Here is a 20,427-nt window from a genome sequence, read left to right as displayed (position 1 = left end):
TTCATGTTTTGTTTACGTGTCATTTGGTAGGAGGCATGAGCAGAATCACAGGTGTCAGACTTGACACAAGTTCCCTCTTGTTGTTTGACGTGGTGCTAATTTACTTACAGCCGTAATGAGGTGGAGGCTCTATCCTCTTAATGTTGTCCTTCAAATCCTATCAACACTGCAGCCTGAGAGAGAGAGAGAGATGTCTTTGGGAAAGGGTTGGGGATCAAGGGAGGGATTTTAGTCCCAAGTCAGAACTGAGAAACGGGCAAAATGGTTGGAGTCACCTCAAGAGTGTGGAAATGGTCTGATTACTCCACAAATATGATGGTGTAATCAAACTGAAGCATCAGGGTGTCTCCAGCTGCTGAAACAGTACATTTTGGTTGTACTATCTAAACGCCCCGTCCTGTTTTAATTACTTAATTCTTCTGTAAAAGGGCTGCAACTATTTTTTCATGATCAGTTATCAAAATCTGTTACTTTCTCAATTTGTCAGTCAATCATTCAGTCTATAAAATGTCAGAAAATAGGAAAAAAAATGCTCATCATAAGTTCACAGAGTCCATGGTGATGTCTTCAAATGTCATGTTTTGTCCGGCCAACAGTCCAAAACCTAAAGATTTTCAATCTATTAATATTGAAGACTAAGAAAATCAGAAATATTTGACATTTGAAGAGCTGGAACCAGTGGCTGTTTTTACTGTACAAGTCACAATCAAGTAAAAAAAAAAAAAAATGTTTTCACAGTGACGTGCATCAACACAGCTGACGGGGTTTGTGTAATTGTTTGAGCTCAGTTTTCTTCCATGCATCATCACTGAATTTCTCACATCACCCGGCAACAAAGCCACTGTGTACTGTACACTGCATAAAAACACAGCACTGACCGGTGTTACACCATATTTGGTCACCCATCACATTCTATGACCTGCAGTATTGGAAAAAAAATACTCAGATCCTTTACTTAAGTATCGATACCACAATGTAAAAATACTTAATTACAAGTAAAAATACTGCATTTAAAATCCTACTTAAGTAGAAGTGTAGAAACGAAATTTACTTAAAGTACTAAAGTAAAAGCACTAATATTTTGTGCTTTTACTTTAGTACTTTAACTAGGGTTTTAAATGCAGAATTTTTACTTGTAATTGAGTATTTTTACAATGCGATATTGATACTTTAATTAAGGATCTGAGCACTTCTTCCAACACTGCAGGTCACAGAATCTGATAGGTCACCAAATACCGGAACCACGGTCACACCTGCAGTTACAGTCACTGCAACTACAGTCATATTCTGTATTTATCTTGCCACTTCACATTTCCCCCTCTCACAGTGCTCATGATCTGGTTATGAAATATGCATGAAGCCTTTCCTGGCAGCTACAGCGCTGCTCCAGCTGCACACAGCCCTTCCAGTCCGCGTTTTTGCGGCTGCTATCTGCCTGCTGTCAATGAACATCCAAGCGCGTCCTCTCGGCTTTATTCTTCTACGTGTTTCCATCGCTCCGCCTCTTCTTCCTATCTGGATTTTTTCCCCCCTCTCTCTCACACGCTCTCTCTCTCTCTCCCCCCCTCTCTCTCTCTGTCTCTCTCTCTCTCTCTCCCCCCCCCCCCTCTCTCATTGCATCCATTTTTGTGCATTTAAGAAATCTCCAAGAATTACCAACCTGGAGGAAAGCGAGCTAAGCAGAGTGACAGAGGAGGGTTAAGGACTCCAAACGAAAACAAACAAGGACGGACCTGGCATCTTTTATTCCAACATGCGAGTACAACCTTTCTAAAGGATGGCAGCGATGGGTTAGACAGGATTTAACATGACTGCAAAATAAAAGGCAAGAGTTGGTTTTTTTTAATCCTCTGTAGCCTCTTTCTCCTACTTTTTCATCTCTGGATGGATGGAGGCTTGTGTTTGGAATACTACCTGAAGGTTGTAACCTACAGCCTTTGCTCTTCGCTTCTTTTAAGGGCATCCATTTCTAATCTTGAGTGTTTTCTGTGTCAGTAATGTTCATGTGTAAATTTGGCGTTTCAGCCTGCAACAGCTTAAATACTGCGAGCCTCACGTTTGCAGGCAGTCGGCTGCAGCGTATTTGCAAACCTCATCATGAGCATTAAATAGATGAGGATGAAGCCTGTAATTAATATTTTGACGCTTATTTCTGCAGCACAGTGTATGTGCATGATACTCCTAACTAAGATGTCATGCCGTCTGTAGCCACGGTGTCTCCAGCAACATCCCGACCGCCAATTTGAATTTTGACGGCATGAAATGTAACAAAAAAAAAAGAGAGAAATGCTGCTGGTTGACGCTCCTTTTCTCGTTTTTTAGCCACTGTGTGTAAAAGATGTCTGCTCCACAAGGGCCCCGGGGCGGCGCTGGCCCTGCTGCTGCTGCTGCTGCTGCTGCTGCCTCAGCGGCCGGCGCCATGCCGGAGATGCCGGACCTCAGCCACCTCACCGAGGATGAGAGGAAGATCATCCTCGGTGTCATGGACCGACAGAAGAAGGAGGAAGCGAAGGAACAGTCGATGTTAAAGTAAGAAACCGCGTTTTGTTTGTTGTATATGTAGCGTGGTGATAGTGGGGGAGCTGCTGCTGCTGTCATATAGCTAACCCCGGGTGTTTGTGGGGTTATTACCGTGTGAATTTCTATAATTGTGTCTCTGTGAGATACTGGTGGCTCATGTTGCCTCTTTGACATCCAAGCTAGAGCTTAAATAGTCGACTAGTAGCCGATGGGGGGCCGAAGGTGAGATGAATCTTTCCCTCGACTGCTCTCGACCCCCCCTTTTTTTAGAAAACAGCCTACTTTTTATTGTAACGGTGGAGTATCGTTTCTCTAATGCGGCATGCTCTCCAACCTCTTTCCTCCACTTTTGTTGTATAGCTGTACTATGATGGGTTGGGTTAGCAGCAACGGGCGCCATTTTTCACGTAAAAAGCACGCCAAATGGCTTAACCTTTCCCCACGAACGTCACCGAGATTACACAATATGACACTGGAAAGATCATTTAAGGTGTCCTTTGTGGCGATGGCGCACGCAGGGTGTGTGTGATTTCAACGTTAAAGTCTCGGTGGAGATCCTGCCCCCCCCCTAACACCACCCCCACCACTACCCCCTCCCTCCTCCCTGCTCCTCTTGTGTACAGATGTCGCTCAGAGCGGTTCAGCACCACGGCGCTGTCCACTGTAGGGTTTTAGTTTTTAAGGTGGACCGGAGTGTTTCCGCCGTCATCCCTTTAACCTTTACTACGTGAGCCATAACTCTGTTTTATGGCGGAATATTACACTCTGCCGTCTTGCCCTGGTTATAAAAACACACTCACTTGATGTATTGTTAATTAAACAAATTATTTGACCTTCCAGGCTAATGAGGAGAGAGGGATTTCCGGGCATTGGCTTTAAATGTTTCCATCCTGTTGATTTTTTTGTTAGTTTCCCTTCTCCATTGAAAAAGATGCACATGCTTGCACGCTTGCATGTAGATAAAAGCTGATCTTTTTACAACAATGCAGGCTACTCTCACTCCTAATACTTAGCACTTCTCACTACCTTTCTTGCTTGCTTTTTACATTTTAGTGCAGCAGTAATATAACCTTCTATATTGTGTCCAGGCTGCTTGCTGCAGCTGATAACTGATGAGTAAATCTATACAAATCTCTACTAGAGATCTCTGGCAACTGTACTGGTGCTGTCGCCTCCCAGCATGGCCAGTGACTTCAGTGGGTGAGGCGTGTGCCTCTGTCACTGGGAGCTTTTAAGAGACATTAGAGCGGTTGTTTTCCATCATCAGGTAAATGTTTGCACTAAGGCAGCATTCCTAATGGAGAGAAAGTTGTGCAATCCCTACCTAGTCCTGCTGCATGATAAACATGACTCATGTACTCCAAGACACGGCTACCTCAGCTGTGTGAATCATCCAGGCCTTTTCCGCCATCCCTCCCCTTTATACTGCGCCCCCCCCCTCCTCTTCCTCCCCTTCCTCCCCAATAGCTGAGTGTTTTTCCTATTTCTCTTTCTCTGAGGTAAAGGGGATTGTCAGTTTTAGTCACTCTTAGTCTGACAGTGATGTCAAAGCCGTGTCATGACTGAGCATGGGCAGAAGAGGCTGTTCTTTGCAAGGCACATGACTGACTTACTGTCTCACCATAATGTTAGGTAACTGATTGAAGGCCACAAAAGCTGAAGGCATGCAAGATGTCAGGGGGGTCAAAAAGTCCTTTGTGCTGATTTCTTGCGTGCTAATTTGCATGAGAATTATGTTACTAGTATGGCTTCTCTCCTGCATGCCTTGGTTACTTGGAGTTTCATCTCACCATCATGCTGTACTGCAGATGCATATAACAGCTGACAAAAGACGTGGAGTTAACACCATTTTGTCGTGTTTGTTGAAAGATTGTGATCAGTCAAAAGTGTGAAGGAGACCTCTTGGTCTCATAGTAAAGTTTTGGTTCAATATTTCGTACAACATATTGGTTAGTTTTACTGTGTTTGTTCTGTCTATACGGACAAGGTGACTCATCATGAGTCATCAAAACAGTAAATCCCCACTTTCTATACCTTATGAATCACACAAGCACAACATATCCTAAAGCAGCGTTAATATGCTCAGCCCTGGCGTAGGTACAACCGCAGTGGATTAACTTGTCATTGGATGGTTCGTAGCATTTCCAGCAGTGTCGGAAACAAAACACCCACACCGCAACATACCCAACCCTATAGCCTGTGCATCTGCGCTGTCGCAGTCACGGTCCAATCCTACAGCAGCTTGGATGGCTTTTCGGGAAAGTGGCAGTTTGAACATCGAAGTGTGTAATCTAACAGAGGGAATCCTGGGAAGATGGAGGGATGGAGGAGAGAGAGAGAGAGAGAGAGAGAGAGAGAGAGAGAGAGAGAGAGAGAGAGAGAGAAGCCTCCAGCTGCAGGGCTTGCCAACTTGCTGTCATCTCACTGGAGGTGCTACAGAGAGCGTGGATGGAAATCCAGCGCTGCTGACTCGCATGTAATTAGCTCCTCTCTCTCAGCCTGCTCATTCTTAGTAGGCCTGTGTATGTGGGTCTGCATGTAGGAAAAGTGCTGCACCAATCAGAAGTCCATATGCTGCACACCACATTGAAAACCATTAACATTGTTCAGTATTAGAATTATAACCTAGAAAGCTCATCGAAGCTGCAGACATAAAAGTATATGTACAGTAGTTCCGAATCTCAGCATTTGTACTCACACAAACGTGAACAGAGTCGTCACTAGTTAAGCATGGCTCCAGGTGCATTTGTTCCATTAAACAGACCCCGCCAGAGCTATCAGCTAGCTTGGCTTTCCATGCATCAGTGAGTCCCTGAGCAGTACAGTAATGATGGTTATGGGACCCCCAACCCCCCACCCACCCAGACACAGCGTATCCTTCAGGCAGGCATCAGCTGCCTGCAATGGGGTGACCCACAGAATGCTCAGAGCTCCACTTCTCCTTTCTCCCTGCTCCTCCAGTCCTCCGGGGCTGCTTCCTGGTTCTGCTTGGTGGCTTGGAGTAAAGGGAGTGGGGTGGGGAGGGAGTGGTGATGCTCTCCATCCTAACTCTGACTTTCTCTGTTACACCTCTTCGCTCTCTTTGTCACCCCCTTCTATTTCTTTCGCTCCATATAGTGTTACCTGTATTATGAAGGCATGAGCTGATATCTGAGCAGACATGCGCACACGCATTCTATCCCACCACACAAAGATGTTTCAACTATAACCTTTAGATGCTAATTACCATAGCGTGAAGCTATGACTAATTTAAGCAAAGAGTCTCATGTTTTGCTTTCTACTAACATCCCAGTAAATATCCCAGTCCCTCTTCTTTCCTCTTGACAGTGTTCAACTCATGGATTTGGGGGACTGTGTCATTTGCTCAGGCACCTCCTTTGACAGTGCTAATTATACTGGCTGCCTTGTAGGAGGGACTCCCACTGAGCTATTCCAGGGCTCTGAGGTGTCTGCTGTTCTGCCATCTAGTTGGACACCCCCATTTTTGTTTCAGGAGACACAAAAATGAAGGATGCCCCGAGTGCCTCTAGTGTTTCCTGTAGCTGGGACCAAAATGTGTAGAGGGTTTTAGGATGTTTTATCGAAGAGTTTAGTACATACATTTAGTATATACATTTAGTTTGAACCTATATTTGAGATCATTTTTGACCCAGAGATGATAAAACATCTTAAAATTGTCTTATTGACTTAAACACTATTTTCATTTAGGGTGTCAGTATTATTATCCATCAACTTTCACTGTAATTGTATCATTATAATTGTAGATTGACAACTCCAAGCAAAATGTAATGAATTCTAACTAAACTAGATGTTGAATTAGTTCACTGTTTGTCATGATATGCATCAATATTAAAAAAATATATTTAAGTAGTGATACTGTGAAATTAAAGGGGCACTATATTTATTTTGTATTACAGTTAATTGAACTGGGGGACTGTGAGAGACCGATTTAAAAGAAAAAATGGTCAAAATTGAAGCAGCAGAGGCCGAGTTATGCCGACTTTTAGCTTCTAATATGGATCAAGCTCCAAAAACATAGTATCCTTCAATCCCATAATGCAACTTGATACTCTTTTTTTTTTTTTTTTTTTTTAGACCCACCATACCTGGTAAGAGCTCACGTCTTTCAAACTCCATGCCCCAGTTTTTAATGTCAACTCACTGTACAACATTTGTTGTCTCCACGCCCAATCATCAGGGTTATTTTTTCAGAAATGGGAAAATTCCTTCCAGAGCCACAGAAGACATAATACAACTATTTTCTTAACTCTTCATGATGAGACAACTGATCTTGATGTGTAAAAATGGTCCAGTGTCCCTTTAATTTCAGCCTTATTTCCCAGTGCTATTTCCACATTGTTATACTGTAACTATTTAAATTATTTCATAATGAATGGAACTATCAGTTCTCTCTACAATGAGTAGTAAAAAAAATGCATCACATTCCTGGTTAACACAGAACAGTTATGGTGAAAGGTGCAGCGGGTTTGTGTGTGTGTGTGTGTGTGTGTTCAACATGAAGAGCATTGACCTAGAATTAGCTTTGATTGATTACATCCCATTTCCTCTTTCTGTTACCCCCACCCACCCCTCTTTCCCCACCACATATGCACACTCACTCACCTCATACCCCGCCCCCCCCCCCCCCACCTCCCATCCTGGTCATTTATCTGATAGTGCTAGAGAGCTCTGTGTACCAGCTGGGGTCAGAGCTACAGAGAGGCCCTGTGTCCCTGGAGGCTATAGGATCTCAGCCCATCTGAAAGAGAGTAGCAGTGGTAGAGTGCTGCACTCTCACAAACACACACATACGCATATGTTAGAGAGGCCTGAGCATCTGATATTCCCATTCTACAGTCCCACCTTTGAAGTAACCTTCAATGCTTTTTAGCACTGAACAGGTAATACTAAGTGGCAGATTATCCGGGCGAACACACAGCGACTACAACTGGGATATTGAGACTGGTGGACGCAGGCAAACCTGGCAGCTTGTGTCAGTTTTGCAAACAAGAGCGAGAGACAGAACAACACTGCAGCCCAGATGGAGGAACATCTTTACCAAAATACTAAGAATTCACTCAGAACACACTCTCAGACCCAAGTAAATATTGTGGAATAAAACTGACATTGTCATAGAAGCAGCAGAATACAGCCTGTGAGTAAACAACACATGAAACTGTATCGAGCTCCTTCAAAATCTGCCTGCAACCGTATTATGCGGTATGTTGTGTAGCGTACATAGTGTAATAATATAGTGTAGTATTCTTACAGTATGAATTATTATGCCTACACTGAAAACGTTGTACAACCTGCTTTTAGCAGCACTGTGCTTGATTATGTTCGTGCCAATAAAGCAAATTTGAATTTGAAAAAAAAAACAGCTGAGAGAGAGAGAGAGAGACCTATGGTTGTGAAATGAGGCGAGGCAATGCTCAGAAGCTCCCCACTGGACAATATACAGTACATATATACACACACACACACACACTCTCTCTCTCCCTCTCTTTCTCTCTCTCTCTCTCTGCCTTTCTCTTCTTCCCTCAGCTCACTCACCCATGCTTACTCGCCTTCCCATGCAAAGAGCAGATTCTGTCATGAGCGTTCCACAGACTCCCATCCCCCCTTCACTTCCCCCAAGGGAGAGGAGAGAGAGAGAGAGAGAGAGAGAGAGAGAGAAAGTGAAAGAGAGGATGCTGTCTTGACTCTGTAAAGCAGAACGCACGCCAAATGAATACATCATCATGCTAATTAAAGTAACAATGTGTTTTGGTTATGGAAGGTTGGCATGTTGTCAAGTAGTTTGGCTCAGCTGGATAGGAAATCTGGTTAGAACACAATTGCCATCATTACAGTGATATATAATATATTGACAAGTTGCTCATAAGCTGTGCTGTTGTGGGTGTAAAGTTGCATTACTCTAGTGTTGAGGTCTTTTGGTGCTCTCCTGTCCCTCTACTTTTTTTTGAGTTTCAGCCATTAACCTAGTATATCTGTTAAACTGCCTCCAACCCAACTCGCCTCTGCTCTTTCTCTCTATATAGTTGCCTTCCAGTCTATTTTATCCTATACATGTCAGCAGATGGCTGAAAGGCACTCACTGCTAACTATGCTACACATTTAATTTGGCTAAATCAAAGTAAACATTACTTTTATCATGAAATATAATCAGAGCAAAGTTGACTTAAATGATAAGGCTTGTGTTCTATATCTTTCTTATTGTTTACAAATACCATGAAATGACCAAAATCAAGTTATTCTGTCACTCAATACTTTCTGACTTCCCTACAATATCTGTGACTCTTAGCCCATTTGTAAAGACAGTTCAGAAATATAGAGTTTCACTTTTAAAGTAAGATTAATACATTTTTTTTGGCCCCAAGCTGAACATTGCACACACGTTTGACATAATATAGCCTTATGAAGTTGTCCTGGCTAATGTGTTAGCTAGCAGTTGTCTATTTACACATTCAGCAGATATGGAGCAATGTTAGCATTCATTTGGAGTTTGGGTTTCTCTCTACTTGACAAAGTATAAAATTCTCTCTCCTTTTAGCTCTATTGTGGTCTTCACCTTCACCTTCTGAAAAAAATATCTTTGTCTTTAGCTGATAAATGCTCCCCTATGTTCACCAGTTAGTTGCTAACTTTACACCATTTAGTATTGGGTATGTGATGTGTAGTGTGTGACTTTATCAGAGATATTTTGGCTGAAAACAGCTGCCTAGGCAAGTTGACGAGAGCTGTGAGATTGAAGGAAAAGTTGCGGGTTTTAAAACCAAAACAAAGAGGTGAAAAATGCTAAAATCCTGCGTAGCGCTGAAGGGAACTGTTGGGTCAGGTCATAATTCTTTGTGTGTTGGTCACTGCTTGCAACACCTCTTTCATTACACAGTCATTTAACCCATTGTTCATAAAAAGTATTGATTTCTGCAGGTTTAAAAAGCAGCAGGTCACTGTAGTTTCTAGCAAACTTACTCAAACATGGGCGATTGTTGGATATTGTTAATACACATTTTGGTGCACTAGTGGGTACGGCAACAGTGTATGTAGAATTGGCTCATAATACATTATAGTACCTATGTTCATCAAAATGAAGGAAGATGTCACTGCAACTAAGTGGTTCATTTATGTGAGTTTTTGGATAACAATTTATCTGTGACAGAGAAATAAGCTACATCAGACTTTGTCCTTTGAATCAATGTGTGAGAAAACACATTGACTGATTCTGTTTTTTTGTTCCGTTGAGGACCTTACAAGGTTTAGGCTGGGGGAGAGAGGAAAGGAGAGGAGAAAAGAGGATAAGTTAGAATGGGATATGACAGTATATAAGAGGGCAGGGCAAGAGGAAAGTGTAGGCCGGGTTAGGATAGGAGAGAGGAGAGGAAATGAGAAGGGACAAGGGGTGAGAGGAGAGGAGAGGACAGGAAAGGAGAGAAGAACATCAGAGAGAAAATGAGAGGAGAGACATTGACGTCTGAGATGCTATCAGGTCCCGTTGCTGATATGACAGCCTCAGTCCCCATTGACAAAGCAATCAGCCTGCCATCTCCCATAGCCTGCTATTCTCCTGCGTGGCACAGCACAGCATCAGCTTCTATTGTCTCTCAGGCTTTGTTCTAAATAACATCTGCATTCGTCAGCATAGGTTTTATTATCTTCTGGGCTCTTATCCCTCAAGCAAATTTTGAAGGGATTTTCCTGCCCCCGGCTGTGCAATTTGAAATGCCCTTGGCGAAACATGACAGTAGAAAAATGTTTTAGAATGAGAAGTAGGTTGCGGTAACTAGTACATAAGGGATGTTGTATATTTATTGTAATGTATAATACATTGTACACTGCAGCACACCATGATCCCTTTTCACTGTGTCTGTTAAATAATTAGTCAACAGAGCTTCAAGCAATTGTATTGAAGCATTTCAGGCAGATATCTGGTATATACAAAAGATGATCTTAAGTTCTGAGCAAGCATAGTGCAGCAATAGTACATTTTTGTATCGGTTGTGCTCCAGCTTGCATGTGCAAATTTATAAAAATAGAAGACTGTGATGCAATTCATCACTTTCCTCAGATTTATATGTGTTAACAAGAGTGTACAACTATGCTATTTAGGAATAATGCTGTGCTTTGAGCTAAATGCTAACATCAGCATGCCAATATGCTCATAATGACAATGCTAACATGCTGATGTTTAGCATAGGTATAATGTGTTCACCATGTTAACATGTTAGCATGCTAACATTTGCTAGTTAATGCTAAACACAGCTGAGGCTGATGGGAATGTCATTAGTTTTGCAGGTATTTGGTCATCCCTAGCACACAACTAGCATGGCTAAAAAAAATCTGTGAATGCAACATTAGCAACTAGTGATCCTGGACAGTCTGAACAGAACCCAAGTACAGCTCCACTACTAGAACATCTGGCCTGTTGTTACATAAGCCTCACAGCATGCTGCGCAAGAGTAGCCTGAATGAAAGCAACACAGTGCAATAGAGATACAGATAGAGCCGAATAGTAGTTTGCAGAGGGGTAAAACAAAGGAAAAAGGAGATAAATAGAAAATGTGAAAAGTAGTTCCAGCTTAGGAGGGAGAAGAATTGTGAGGTGAAAGCGAAAGCAGGGTCAAGAAGGGGGCACTTTATCACTTTTATTGCCCATCCACCCTGGGTAGAGTCAATGTAGAGGAAGATATACAGCATCTGACCCTCTAAGGGAAGCCTAATGCTTCTGAGGAACATATGTGCCTGCTATAGAATAGCTGGCAGCGTTGATGTTAAATGTATCTCTCAAAAGCCCGGGTTAGTGTGATAATACAGCAGAGACAAATTCAGCACAACACAGTAATGACACACTACAGACACTAATTGAGAAAGAGAAATAGGAAATATGTGTTGTAACTGTTTTTTCAAAGACAAGGCTGTAGGACAGGTGCCGTGTCAGTGCAGATAGTTACTGCCAGAGAGGTGTGGTGGCTTTTTTATCCTCGGTGACATTCCCTCAGGGTTTGTTTTATGATTGTTGAACCCTGAAAGGTCAGAGAAAAGACACCTCTCCACTCTGTGCAGCAGAGGTCTCTAACAACGTATCCTGGAGGACCCAGGATGTCCAGGTTTTTGTTCTGACCGGACCACACAAGGTGATTTCATCAGTTAGTTCCCTCTCTGTGGAAGATGTGTGAATCAGCGAAATCAGTCAGCGTAATCTCAAATTGGAACACAAACCTGAAAACGCGTGACACAGAGATGGTCACCTCTGCCGTCTAATTTTGTGAGTTTTTAATCTGTATGTATTTGTTGATAGTGCCAGAAAGCGACAGAGACTGAAAGCAGCAGAGATAGACAGAGATACCTGAATAGAGAAAGTGAGAGACGAGGCTCCTGAATGGCCAGTTACTAAAGGTGGAACGTGGCACCAGGTCATCTCATGCTGATTGCACTCAAAGAGTGAGAACCCTCATGCTGTTAGTTGGACTATTAATAGTGGAGACATTCAGCTTTCTGCAGTGGCCGGCAAGCAGCCAGCCATCTGAACAGGCAGCAAGGCCTACGGTCATTTGGGCGTCCAGGAAAGTCAGGCAGCAACACAAAGAGGCTTACAGGACAGACTATAAGATAAAAGACCTCCACAAGTGGAGAGAGTCAATTCAGCTAATCAACAGAGCTGATGAAAGTGCGGTGTAATTGATCAAATCAGTCTTAAATAAATATGTGCATTGGTAAAGAAATTATTTAATTGAAATCCCTTACTATAAACAGACTTAATTTGATAAACATAATTATCATTCATTATAACTGTTTGCCATGTGTCATCACAGTTTGGACTGTTGTATTTATTGTTTAACGTGCGCTGGCCAGTGTTTTAATAACCCAGTTGTATTCATCTCACTTATCTGATTTTGATTAACGCACCTCTTGTAAACCAGCTAGTGTTGTTTGCATGCTCACTTATTAGCTTGTTGTTCAATTTCAACAGCAATTTGGTACAAGCTAAATGAGGAGGAAGCAGTGTTGGGAAGGTTACTTTTTAAATGTAATAGGTTACAGATTACTAGTTACTCTGTTAAAAATGTAACTATTTTCTTCACTACTTTACTTCATCAAAGTAATGTAACTTATTACATTTAATTACTTCTTGATTACTTTTCTAACAAATGTTTTACTGGGTAAAAAAGCTGAAAAGTCCTAAAAACATAAATTTAAACCAGATTACACTGATCACTGTCAAACTTTTATTAAATGTTCTTCAATATAACTTGAATTAAGATTGAAATGTTTTAAAGCACAACCAGCAAAATCAATCATAAGTATGTAGATCACAAACAGCAAACTCTGACTGCAGTAAAGGAAAATTTTAACCATAATCTCAAACCGAGTCCACATTCAGGTCAACTCCATGCTGACTGGTGATTGAACTGCACATTCATTTGACTGACAGACGAGAGGCGGTGCAAATTCAAACAAGAGAACCAATCAAAAACAATGCATAAAATTTTTTTAACCTTTGTAATCACCAACATTTTGATTAGTAGCTGCAATTTAATTACATATTTTTTCTCAGTAACTGTAACAGATACAATTTAATTACATAATGCTGTTACATGTAATAAGCTATGTGAAATTTGACAAGATATAAGGTATTAATTAGTGAGCTTTAGAGGTGCTGGTAGGTGGATTTTTAACTCTGGACAGATTCAGGCTCGTTGTTTCCTCCTGCTTCCAGTCCTGCACCTAAAGCTCACTAGCTGATACGTCATATCATGTTTGTTTAATCTGTACACAAACAGAAATGTAAAGACGACATGTCGTGGTTTTAAATTTGGACAGAGGCTAACTTTTTTCTGCCTGCTCCCAGTCTTTATACTAAGCTTAGCCTGGTGGCTCTACCCATACAGACATCAATAAAATAAAGTTTTCAGAGTCCAATCTACCAGACTAAGCTAGTCCAGTCTGGCCTGGTTTATTTCCATGAAATGAATTTGAACCACACTGGTTGGCCAGGCCTCTCAGCATTGTTAACAAAACATCTATAACACACTAGCTTCAGTGTATGTTACTCCAACTAAGGAAAAAGTTCTTGAAGTTTTTTTAGTGCAGAACACAACTTGAGTAAAGTTCGACTCACCCTGGAATGCAAGCTCATACATTTCATATGGGCCACCTTAATAAGTCCTATTTATGGTAAACTAAGACCCAAAAATAAGATAGTTTTCATGTTGCGGATTCTTAAAAAGAGACACAACACAGAACAAACTCTTATTACGATTTCGTCCCAGATTTTGACCCGATGGCGAGAGGGAAACTGAATAGAAAAGTAATTCATATACTGCATATACTGTATGATGAAGTTGTTGAGTTCTGTTATTTTCTAATCATTTAAATTAGGGTCATGAGATCCATGGAAATAAAAATTGCTCCTCAACCAAATGACTGTTAAATTGAAAAAAAAAGAGAATTAAATCAGAGCAAGCAGTAAAATAACTTGTTAATAGCCTTCCTCACCCCCCCCCCCCCCCCCCCCACAGATGCTCTGCTGTGTGTGTGTGTGTAAACTAGCGGTAGTTTACACAGGGCGCTCTAATCTCCTCTTCCCTGTGTGTGTTTGTGTGTCTGTCCGTGTTTTGCTCATTCAAGACTCAGCTGGTCGGAGCAGGTGCAAGCTGGTGACTCAAACACGTGCGAGCTGCCTACCCGGTCCTTCTAATACGCCTTTGTGTGGCCAAAAAACTCAAACTATCCGGTGCTGTCTACAAACAAACGCCACCGCCATGCGTCTGTCCACCACACGCACACACAGACTTGCTAGACTCTAAATGAAGCACACACACACACACATTAGCTCCGTAGAGGCCTCACAGCCAGACAGTAGAATTTATTATGTAATGATTGATGCAGTGATTCTGTTGGAAAACTTTACATTTGATTATGCAATCCCTGTTCACATCATAGGGAGTTTTTTATCTTTTTTTTTTAAAGAAAATACACTTTTATCACAGAATACACTTACTGTACTCCTGTCAAACTGCTAGTTTTTAATCATCTTTTGTATCTGTTTGCTCTACAAATAATTTGTGTTTCCTCCTCCTGTCACACTGAATTGTCTTATTGTTCTTAGACGTCTAGCAGGGACCAGAGGGTTGGGTGTTTAGTAGCATTACAGTGCTTTACATGTACAGTAGATGTAGATGCTGCTGTAGGTAGATTACAGAAGCAGCCGACTGACATAAATAAGGGAGGATAAAGAGCAGCCATAATCATGACGTCACTAATGCAGCCGTAGCCCTTATATAAGCCCACTGTTTGAACACTACACACAGCCACTACCATGTAACCTACACTAGGGCATACTGTACATCATATAGAGTGTGTGGACCATTGCTCACACTGCCTAGGGCTGAAGGTGGCTTTGTTGGAGCTTTGAATGCATTATTCCAGAGATTCAGTGTCTGTATGTGTGCATGCGTTAGGGTATATTCACGGTTGCTCGGGTTGTGTAGTCTAGCGTGTACGATCTACAATGAAAATAACAGTGAGGAGGCCTGTTTTTCATCCTCATCATCTGACACTGATCAGGAAAGAGAGAGACAGACAGAGAGAGAGCTGACGCTGTGATCCCGGGATTGTGCCCCTCGACCGAAGTCTGATGGAGGATCTCCCACTAATCCCTTAATATCACTCGTCCCACTGAGATACTGCCGCCATCGCCATGGTGATGCCGAGATGGCCTGGTTGTGTAGTAGTGGAACGAGGTGGGGGTTGGTGGTGGTGGTGGTGGTGGTGGCCGTACAGAACCATAGAAATCCTCCTTTATGAAACATAAATACAATAATTTGAAGTAGTATCTCGAGGCAGGAAATGCAGGCATTTAAAGTCAGCCAGGCATCAGGCCATGAAGAGGGTGGCAGCGAGGAGGAGGGGTTGGCTGTGTTTGCTGTAGACGGCGAGTAGAAGCTGGTCGCCTTATCCTCGAGTGGGCGGCTGCTTGGATGGTTGGCTGGCTGGTTGGCTTTAAATCTGTGCGGAGAGGCGGCTAATGCAAGGGAATCCTTTGATTTGGGATTTTACAGCAGCCAAAGTCAAACAGATCTTTCCGCCATCGGGCAGATGTTGAGTCAAGTTCAAGTTAATTTCAGTGGTACAGTATTGTGGCCACATCTGTTTATTTGGCTGAGCGTGTTGATCCTTATGTCTTATGTAGCCTATGCAGAATCTGATAACTTCACGAGGTAACGGATACCTCAGCGCCTTCAGCGGTGTGTAACATCATATGGCATATTTTAGCAAAGTGATGGGTGTGGCCTTAGAGCGGTGAGGTGATATCAGATTGCCCCTCTGCTTGTCTGCCTGTGTACACTGTATGCAGTTTAGTTAAGCGAGCTAATAGTGACGTGCTGTAGCGATGAATTGGGACAGGAAGGAGTAGAGCAGGCTGAGCCAACAATAGGCAGGGTATCCATTACCTCTCTATTGTTAGCCATGGCCAGGCTATTATTATAGCCCTGAGTGAGACACAGACAGCTGACTGCAGTTTCAGTACAGCCCACCTCCTGCTCCCAGTCAGAAACAACACTGTCTTGGAGAGGTTTTGTATGTGTTCAAGAGTAGAGTAGAGGGCGAGGTTTAGTAGTGGCAGGTTTTTAAGAATTGGGATATAATCATTATCATAACTACTACTGCAAGAAGTTTTTTATCTGATGCTCACAACTAGTTTTTGTGGTGTTTAACCAGAGATGTTCCTTTTTACAGGATAGTCCCTCACCAGGGTAACCAGCAGGAAAGGCTGAAACTAGGCTTTTGCTGACTATGAGACTGGAAATAATACGGCGATAGCGAGACTGGACAGAATTGGTGCTCGAGGAGCGGTTTGATGCTTCAACGTGTTTAGTGGAGGGTTAGAGGAGGACAGTGAGCCGCAGTCAGCAGCCTCTGTCTGACTATCGGAGCCGGAGATGGGGGCTAACGCAGAGGGCGGTGACCTAGCCGCGGTGGGGTTAGGGCTGAGGCTGGATTTTCTGGAGTATTCCCAGTGGAGCTGTTCAGCCGTGTATGGGAGGAGGTGTGACGTTAGCATGGGACAATGTCAGCTGCCAAGAAAGTGCTGATCCCAGCCAGAATAAAATGTATCTGTGTCAGGATGAATAAAAGTAGGCTGACAGAGGAGGCAACCAAGCGTTCACGTACAAAGGAAGACACGTTCCTACAACCACCGTTACCAAAGCAAACAAGCACATATATATATACAAGAACACAAACATGGTGTATCACTGCTTCTGAGTAAACCGCTCACTGTGTAATGAACTAGTTGTATTAAAATGAATATTGTACATATGTTTCCAGTAAGCCTCGCATGGAAATACACTTGTGAATGCGTGGGCTGCTGGGTGATTAGCTGACTCTTTGCCACTTGGAAATCTCTCAGGAGGGGAGATATGGAGCAGCTCAATTGAATCCTGGCAGGTAATCTAAGGAAACAGATGGATTTTAGTTATATTTGGCAGCAGATTAGCCACTTCCCCGTTGCTCAGAAAATCTGCTGTTGCCAATTCTTGTTTGACAATCTGAATATTAGTCCTTGGTCAGGAGGTCTGGCTTGTGCGCTGTTAGATTGCCTATTCTGATGAGTGTGCCCCGTGGATTCAATCCTATCTGTGCTTTCTAAGGCCCAGCTGTGGTAGCTGGCCAACCCCTCCACACCGAGGCGCTTGCCCTCTCGCCGTCCCTCTTGCCCTGCCTATCGCGCTGTGCCAGCGCCCCGTGCCAGAGGAAGTTATCAGCGCTCTATCCCCTGCCCCTAATCCTCTCTGAGGTGGAGAGAAAGTGTTAAGTAGCACTTCTCCTGGCATTTATTGGAGAGGTAGAATGAACAGGTGGCTCAAAACCTAATCGTCTGTCTTTAAATGAGGTGCTATTTTTAGTGCACTCTCTCCTTTTGTTGGAGATTTGCAGGTGATGTACAGTAGAGGTGGTACAATGGGGGATTTCTGTTTTATATATCCTGCAGGGATAATGCTGACATAGTCTTGTTGATTTTCCCTATGTGGCTGGATGAAGTATAGGAACACACCCTATAGCTGTTTTTGAGAGAATATCATGTACTTGGAGTTTTTACTAGATTTTACAGTAACGGATGTTTTTGTTTCTGCTACTGGTCCCAGTGGTATCCAACATCTCCTTATTCCACATTTTGGACATTTCTTTAGAGGCACAATTTCAGCATTTATTTGAACTGTTTCAGTTTGATTTAGCACTTTGCTTTCACAAAAATCTCTCTGAACATTGTCCTCCGATGGTCCAGCTGCACACAATCCAGATTAAAGAAGAGTTGCTAGAAATGTTATATTGTAAAATAATAAAATGTTAACATGTTCACCTCAGCTGTCAATTTTTACACTGGTTCACAGCAATTTTGCTTGAGGACTAGTACATATAGATATATTTTTGCCCTAGTTTTTGCCTCTCAGGCAACATACAGGTTACCCTGTCTCATTACTAGAGGTTGTTGGGGCTGTATGCAGCCTGAGAGGAAGACTGCAGGCATTACTCAGGGCTGAAAAAAGCAATCTCAGCTCCTATGCATGTAAAAAGAAAAATAATTGAATCCATGCTTTTATTTACTATTAATATTTTCTGAAAAAGAAGCTAGAGTTGAACACCAATCAAACGGTGCTCTTTGTAGTTAAGATGAAAACACAAAATTATTTCTCAGAAAGGATAAGGTCACTATCAAGGAAACATAAGTGTGGTTTTAAGTAGTGTTTAGTGTAGTTTAAGTAGTGCACTAATAATGCTTCAATTTACATTTACATTTTTCTTAATGCCACCATTATTATAAAATGTAATCATAATTATTTGCAGAATTGTTATAAATGTATATAAATGCATTCAGTTTTTTTGTGTAGGAACTGCTGAACCCAAACCTACACCCTTGCACATTGTTTACACTGCACTGTATGCATTATATCATCATATACTGTATCCATGTATGGTCCTGTATTAAATTAATATCACACCCTTATGTCCAAGACAATAACAGTATACAGCAGTGCTCAGCCTCACATGAGAGTTTTCCCTATAGGTCACTGGCCTGTGAGTGATTTCAGACAGACATTAACCTCATCTCCTGGCAGTACTGACTGGCTGGGATGGTGTTAATGATGTATGTAGTTGGTATTTACCCACTGAGCCAGATTACTCCCTTATGATCCAATTATCACTCAGTCAGTAGTGGACTCAGAGGGCCTGCAGGGTCACTGCTTAGCCATGAGATCCTCTATCACAGATTTGCTACTACAGCATTGATGCCAAGATGAGGTTGCATCTCACTATCTGTTTTAAACTGTCAAGCACAGGTGGATGCCAATATCTAAATCATTTCACGATGCATTTGTAACATTTTCTTTGGAGCGTCTCCACTGAGCCGTGCTGTCGGTCAGCCTGACCTGCACTCTGCAAGAAGGTTCTGAGTGGAAAGCATCCAGAAAAACATAGTTGAATATCTCTCTCTCTATATAAAAATACACACACCATGAATGAGGGAAGACACAGACATGTTTGGAGGGATGTTTAGCTGTCCAGCTGGGAGCCATGTTGAGCCTTGTTTTTTTTCTGCAGTTGGTAATCAGTGAAAAGTCACACTTTCCCCGAGGAGAGCACCGCTACATCTGACCATATCCCACTGTTCTTAGCTGTTCCCCCCAACATCTGGCTGACTTTTGAGAGAGAAATAGAAAGAGTTGAGTGCTGAGCAGTTGTTTGCTCAAAGACAGGATTAGAGGGAGAGAGAGAGAGAGAGAGAGAGAGAGAGAGAGAGAGAGACCTGCAAGAGCGACTGGCCGGGCAGGGGAGGTAATTGGAAAGTAATTATGCTTTGGGTTGCATGTGTGGAAGCTCAGTACAATGTGACAGAGAGAATACTGCGTGTGGGTCCGCCGTTAGCGTCTAAAACGAAGAGAAGTAGATTGTTTAAAGATTGCAAACGGATGGAAACGCTTCATGCTGCATCTTTTTTTTCCTGCGTTGGTATCTACTGTTTTTCTGGAGAAAGTGTAAAGGACAAGTCCGGTGATTTAAATTTTTTTTCTTAATGAAAATACTAAAACCTAAAGCAATGCACTCATCATACTAACACATCCCATTTGTGTAGCAAAGGCCCGGTCGTTCCTCTCTGCCATGTTAATATATAGATAAAAACACGTCAATGAGCTGCACCGTTGCACCGGATGACATGTTCCTTAATTGCAATGAACACGAGCCATGCAGTTGAAGCAGTAATAATCAATTTTTTTGGCCACTTGGGGGCAGCGAAACAAGAAACACAGCACTGACATATTATCACATTGATATGGCGAATACGTTAGCAAACACTTATGCTCTCATCCAGCAGACACGGAGCAACATTAGCGTTCATTTGGAGGAATGTTTCTGGCCATCTGTCCAATATTCTGGTCCCCACCAACTTCACTAGCTAGTCATGAGCTTTGTCTGCAGTTTGATGCTGGGCAGATACTTATTACTTACTTTTTGGACCACACATGAACCATAAATGCTGGTTTTGATGATCCTGCTTCATACCATCAGTCAGTTATTACTGAGGATTTTGCAAAATAACATTTATTTTTCACCAAAGCTATTCATAATCTGTCAGTTTATGTGACAGTCTGTGCCTAAATATTTTGACTACACTCTTAATGAATTATCGCGTCCCCTCCCACTGACTGACTCTAAGTAGGCGGGCTTCAGTCTCTGCTGCCCATCACAAGTTGTTAGACACACATTAGCTGTTGCTGGACCTGCTGCGGTGCATGTGACATGTTGCCAACCTTGTTCTGGGTGTGGGGGAATGTGATGATTCAGGGCTCGTTGTACAGCTGTCACATCAATGTATTTCTCTCCTAACACAACTGTGGCTCACGA

The 20,427-nt window shown here is 42.4% G+C and overlaps 1 protein-coding gene across 10 annotated transcripts in view; it reads left to right on the top strand.

Moving 5' to 3' along the window:
- Nucleotides 1-2,123: 2,123 nt before the first annotated feature.
- The window catches only part of rims2a (regulating synaptic membrane exocytosis 2a), a 149,747-nt gene continuing 131,443 nt past the window's right edge, over nucleotides 2,124-20,427 (top strand). For 5 of the 10 annotated variants that reach the window (XM_044359015.1, XM_044359012.1, XM_044359013.1 and 2 more), the window contains exon 1: nucleotides 2,125-2,529. In XM_044359015.1, the coding sequence (XP_044214950.1) occupies nucleotides 2,339-2,529 (191 nt within the window). In that variant the 5' untranslated portion in view covers nucleotides 2,125-2,338. Of the gene's footprint in view, nucleotides 2,530-20,427 lie in introns of all 10 variants that reach the window. The other 5 variants (XM_044359014.1, XM_044359011.1, XM_044359016.1 and 2 more) reach the window with 3 other exon arrangements.

This window comes from Thunnus albacares, chromosome 8 (genome assembly GCF_914725855.1).
Source record: "Thunnus albacares chromosome 8, fThuAlb1.1, whole genome shotgun sequence".
NCBI classification, from domain to species: Eukaryota; Metazoa; Chordata; class Actinopteri; order Scombriformes; family Scombridae; genus Thunnus; species Thunnus albacares.
Note: the sequence above shows the minus strand (reverse complement) of the source record. Positions and strands in the feature narration are given on the sequence as shown.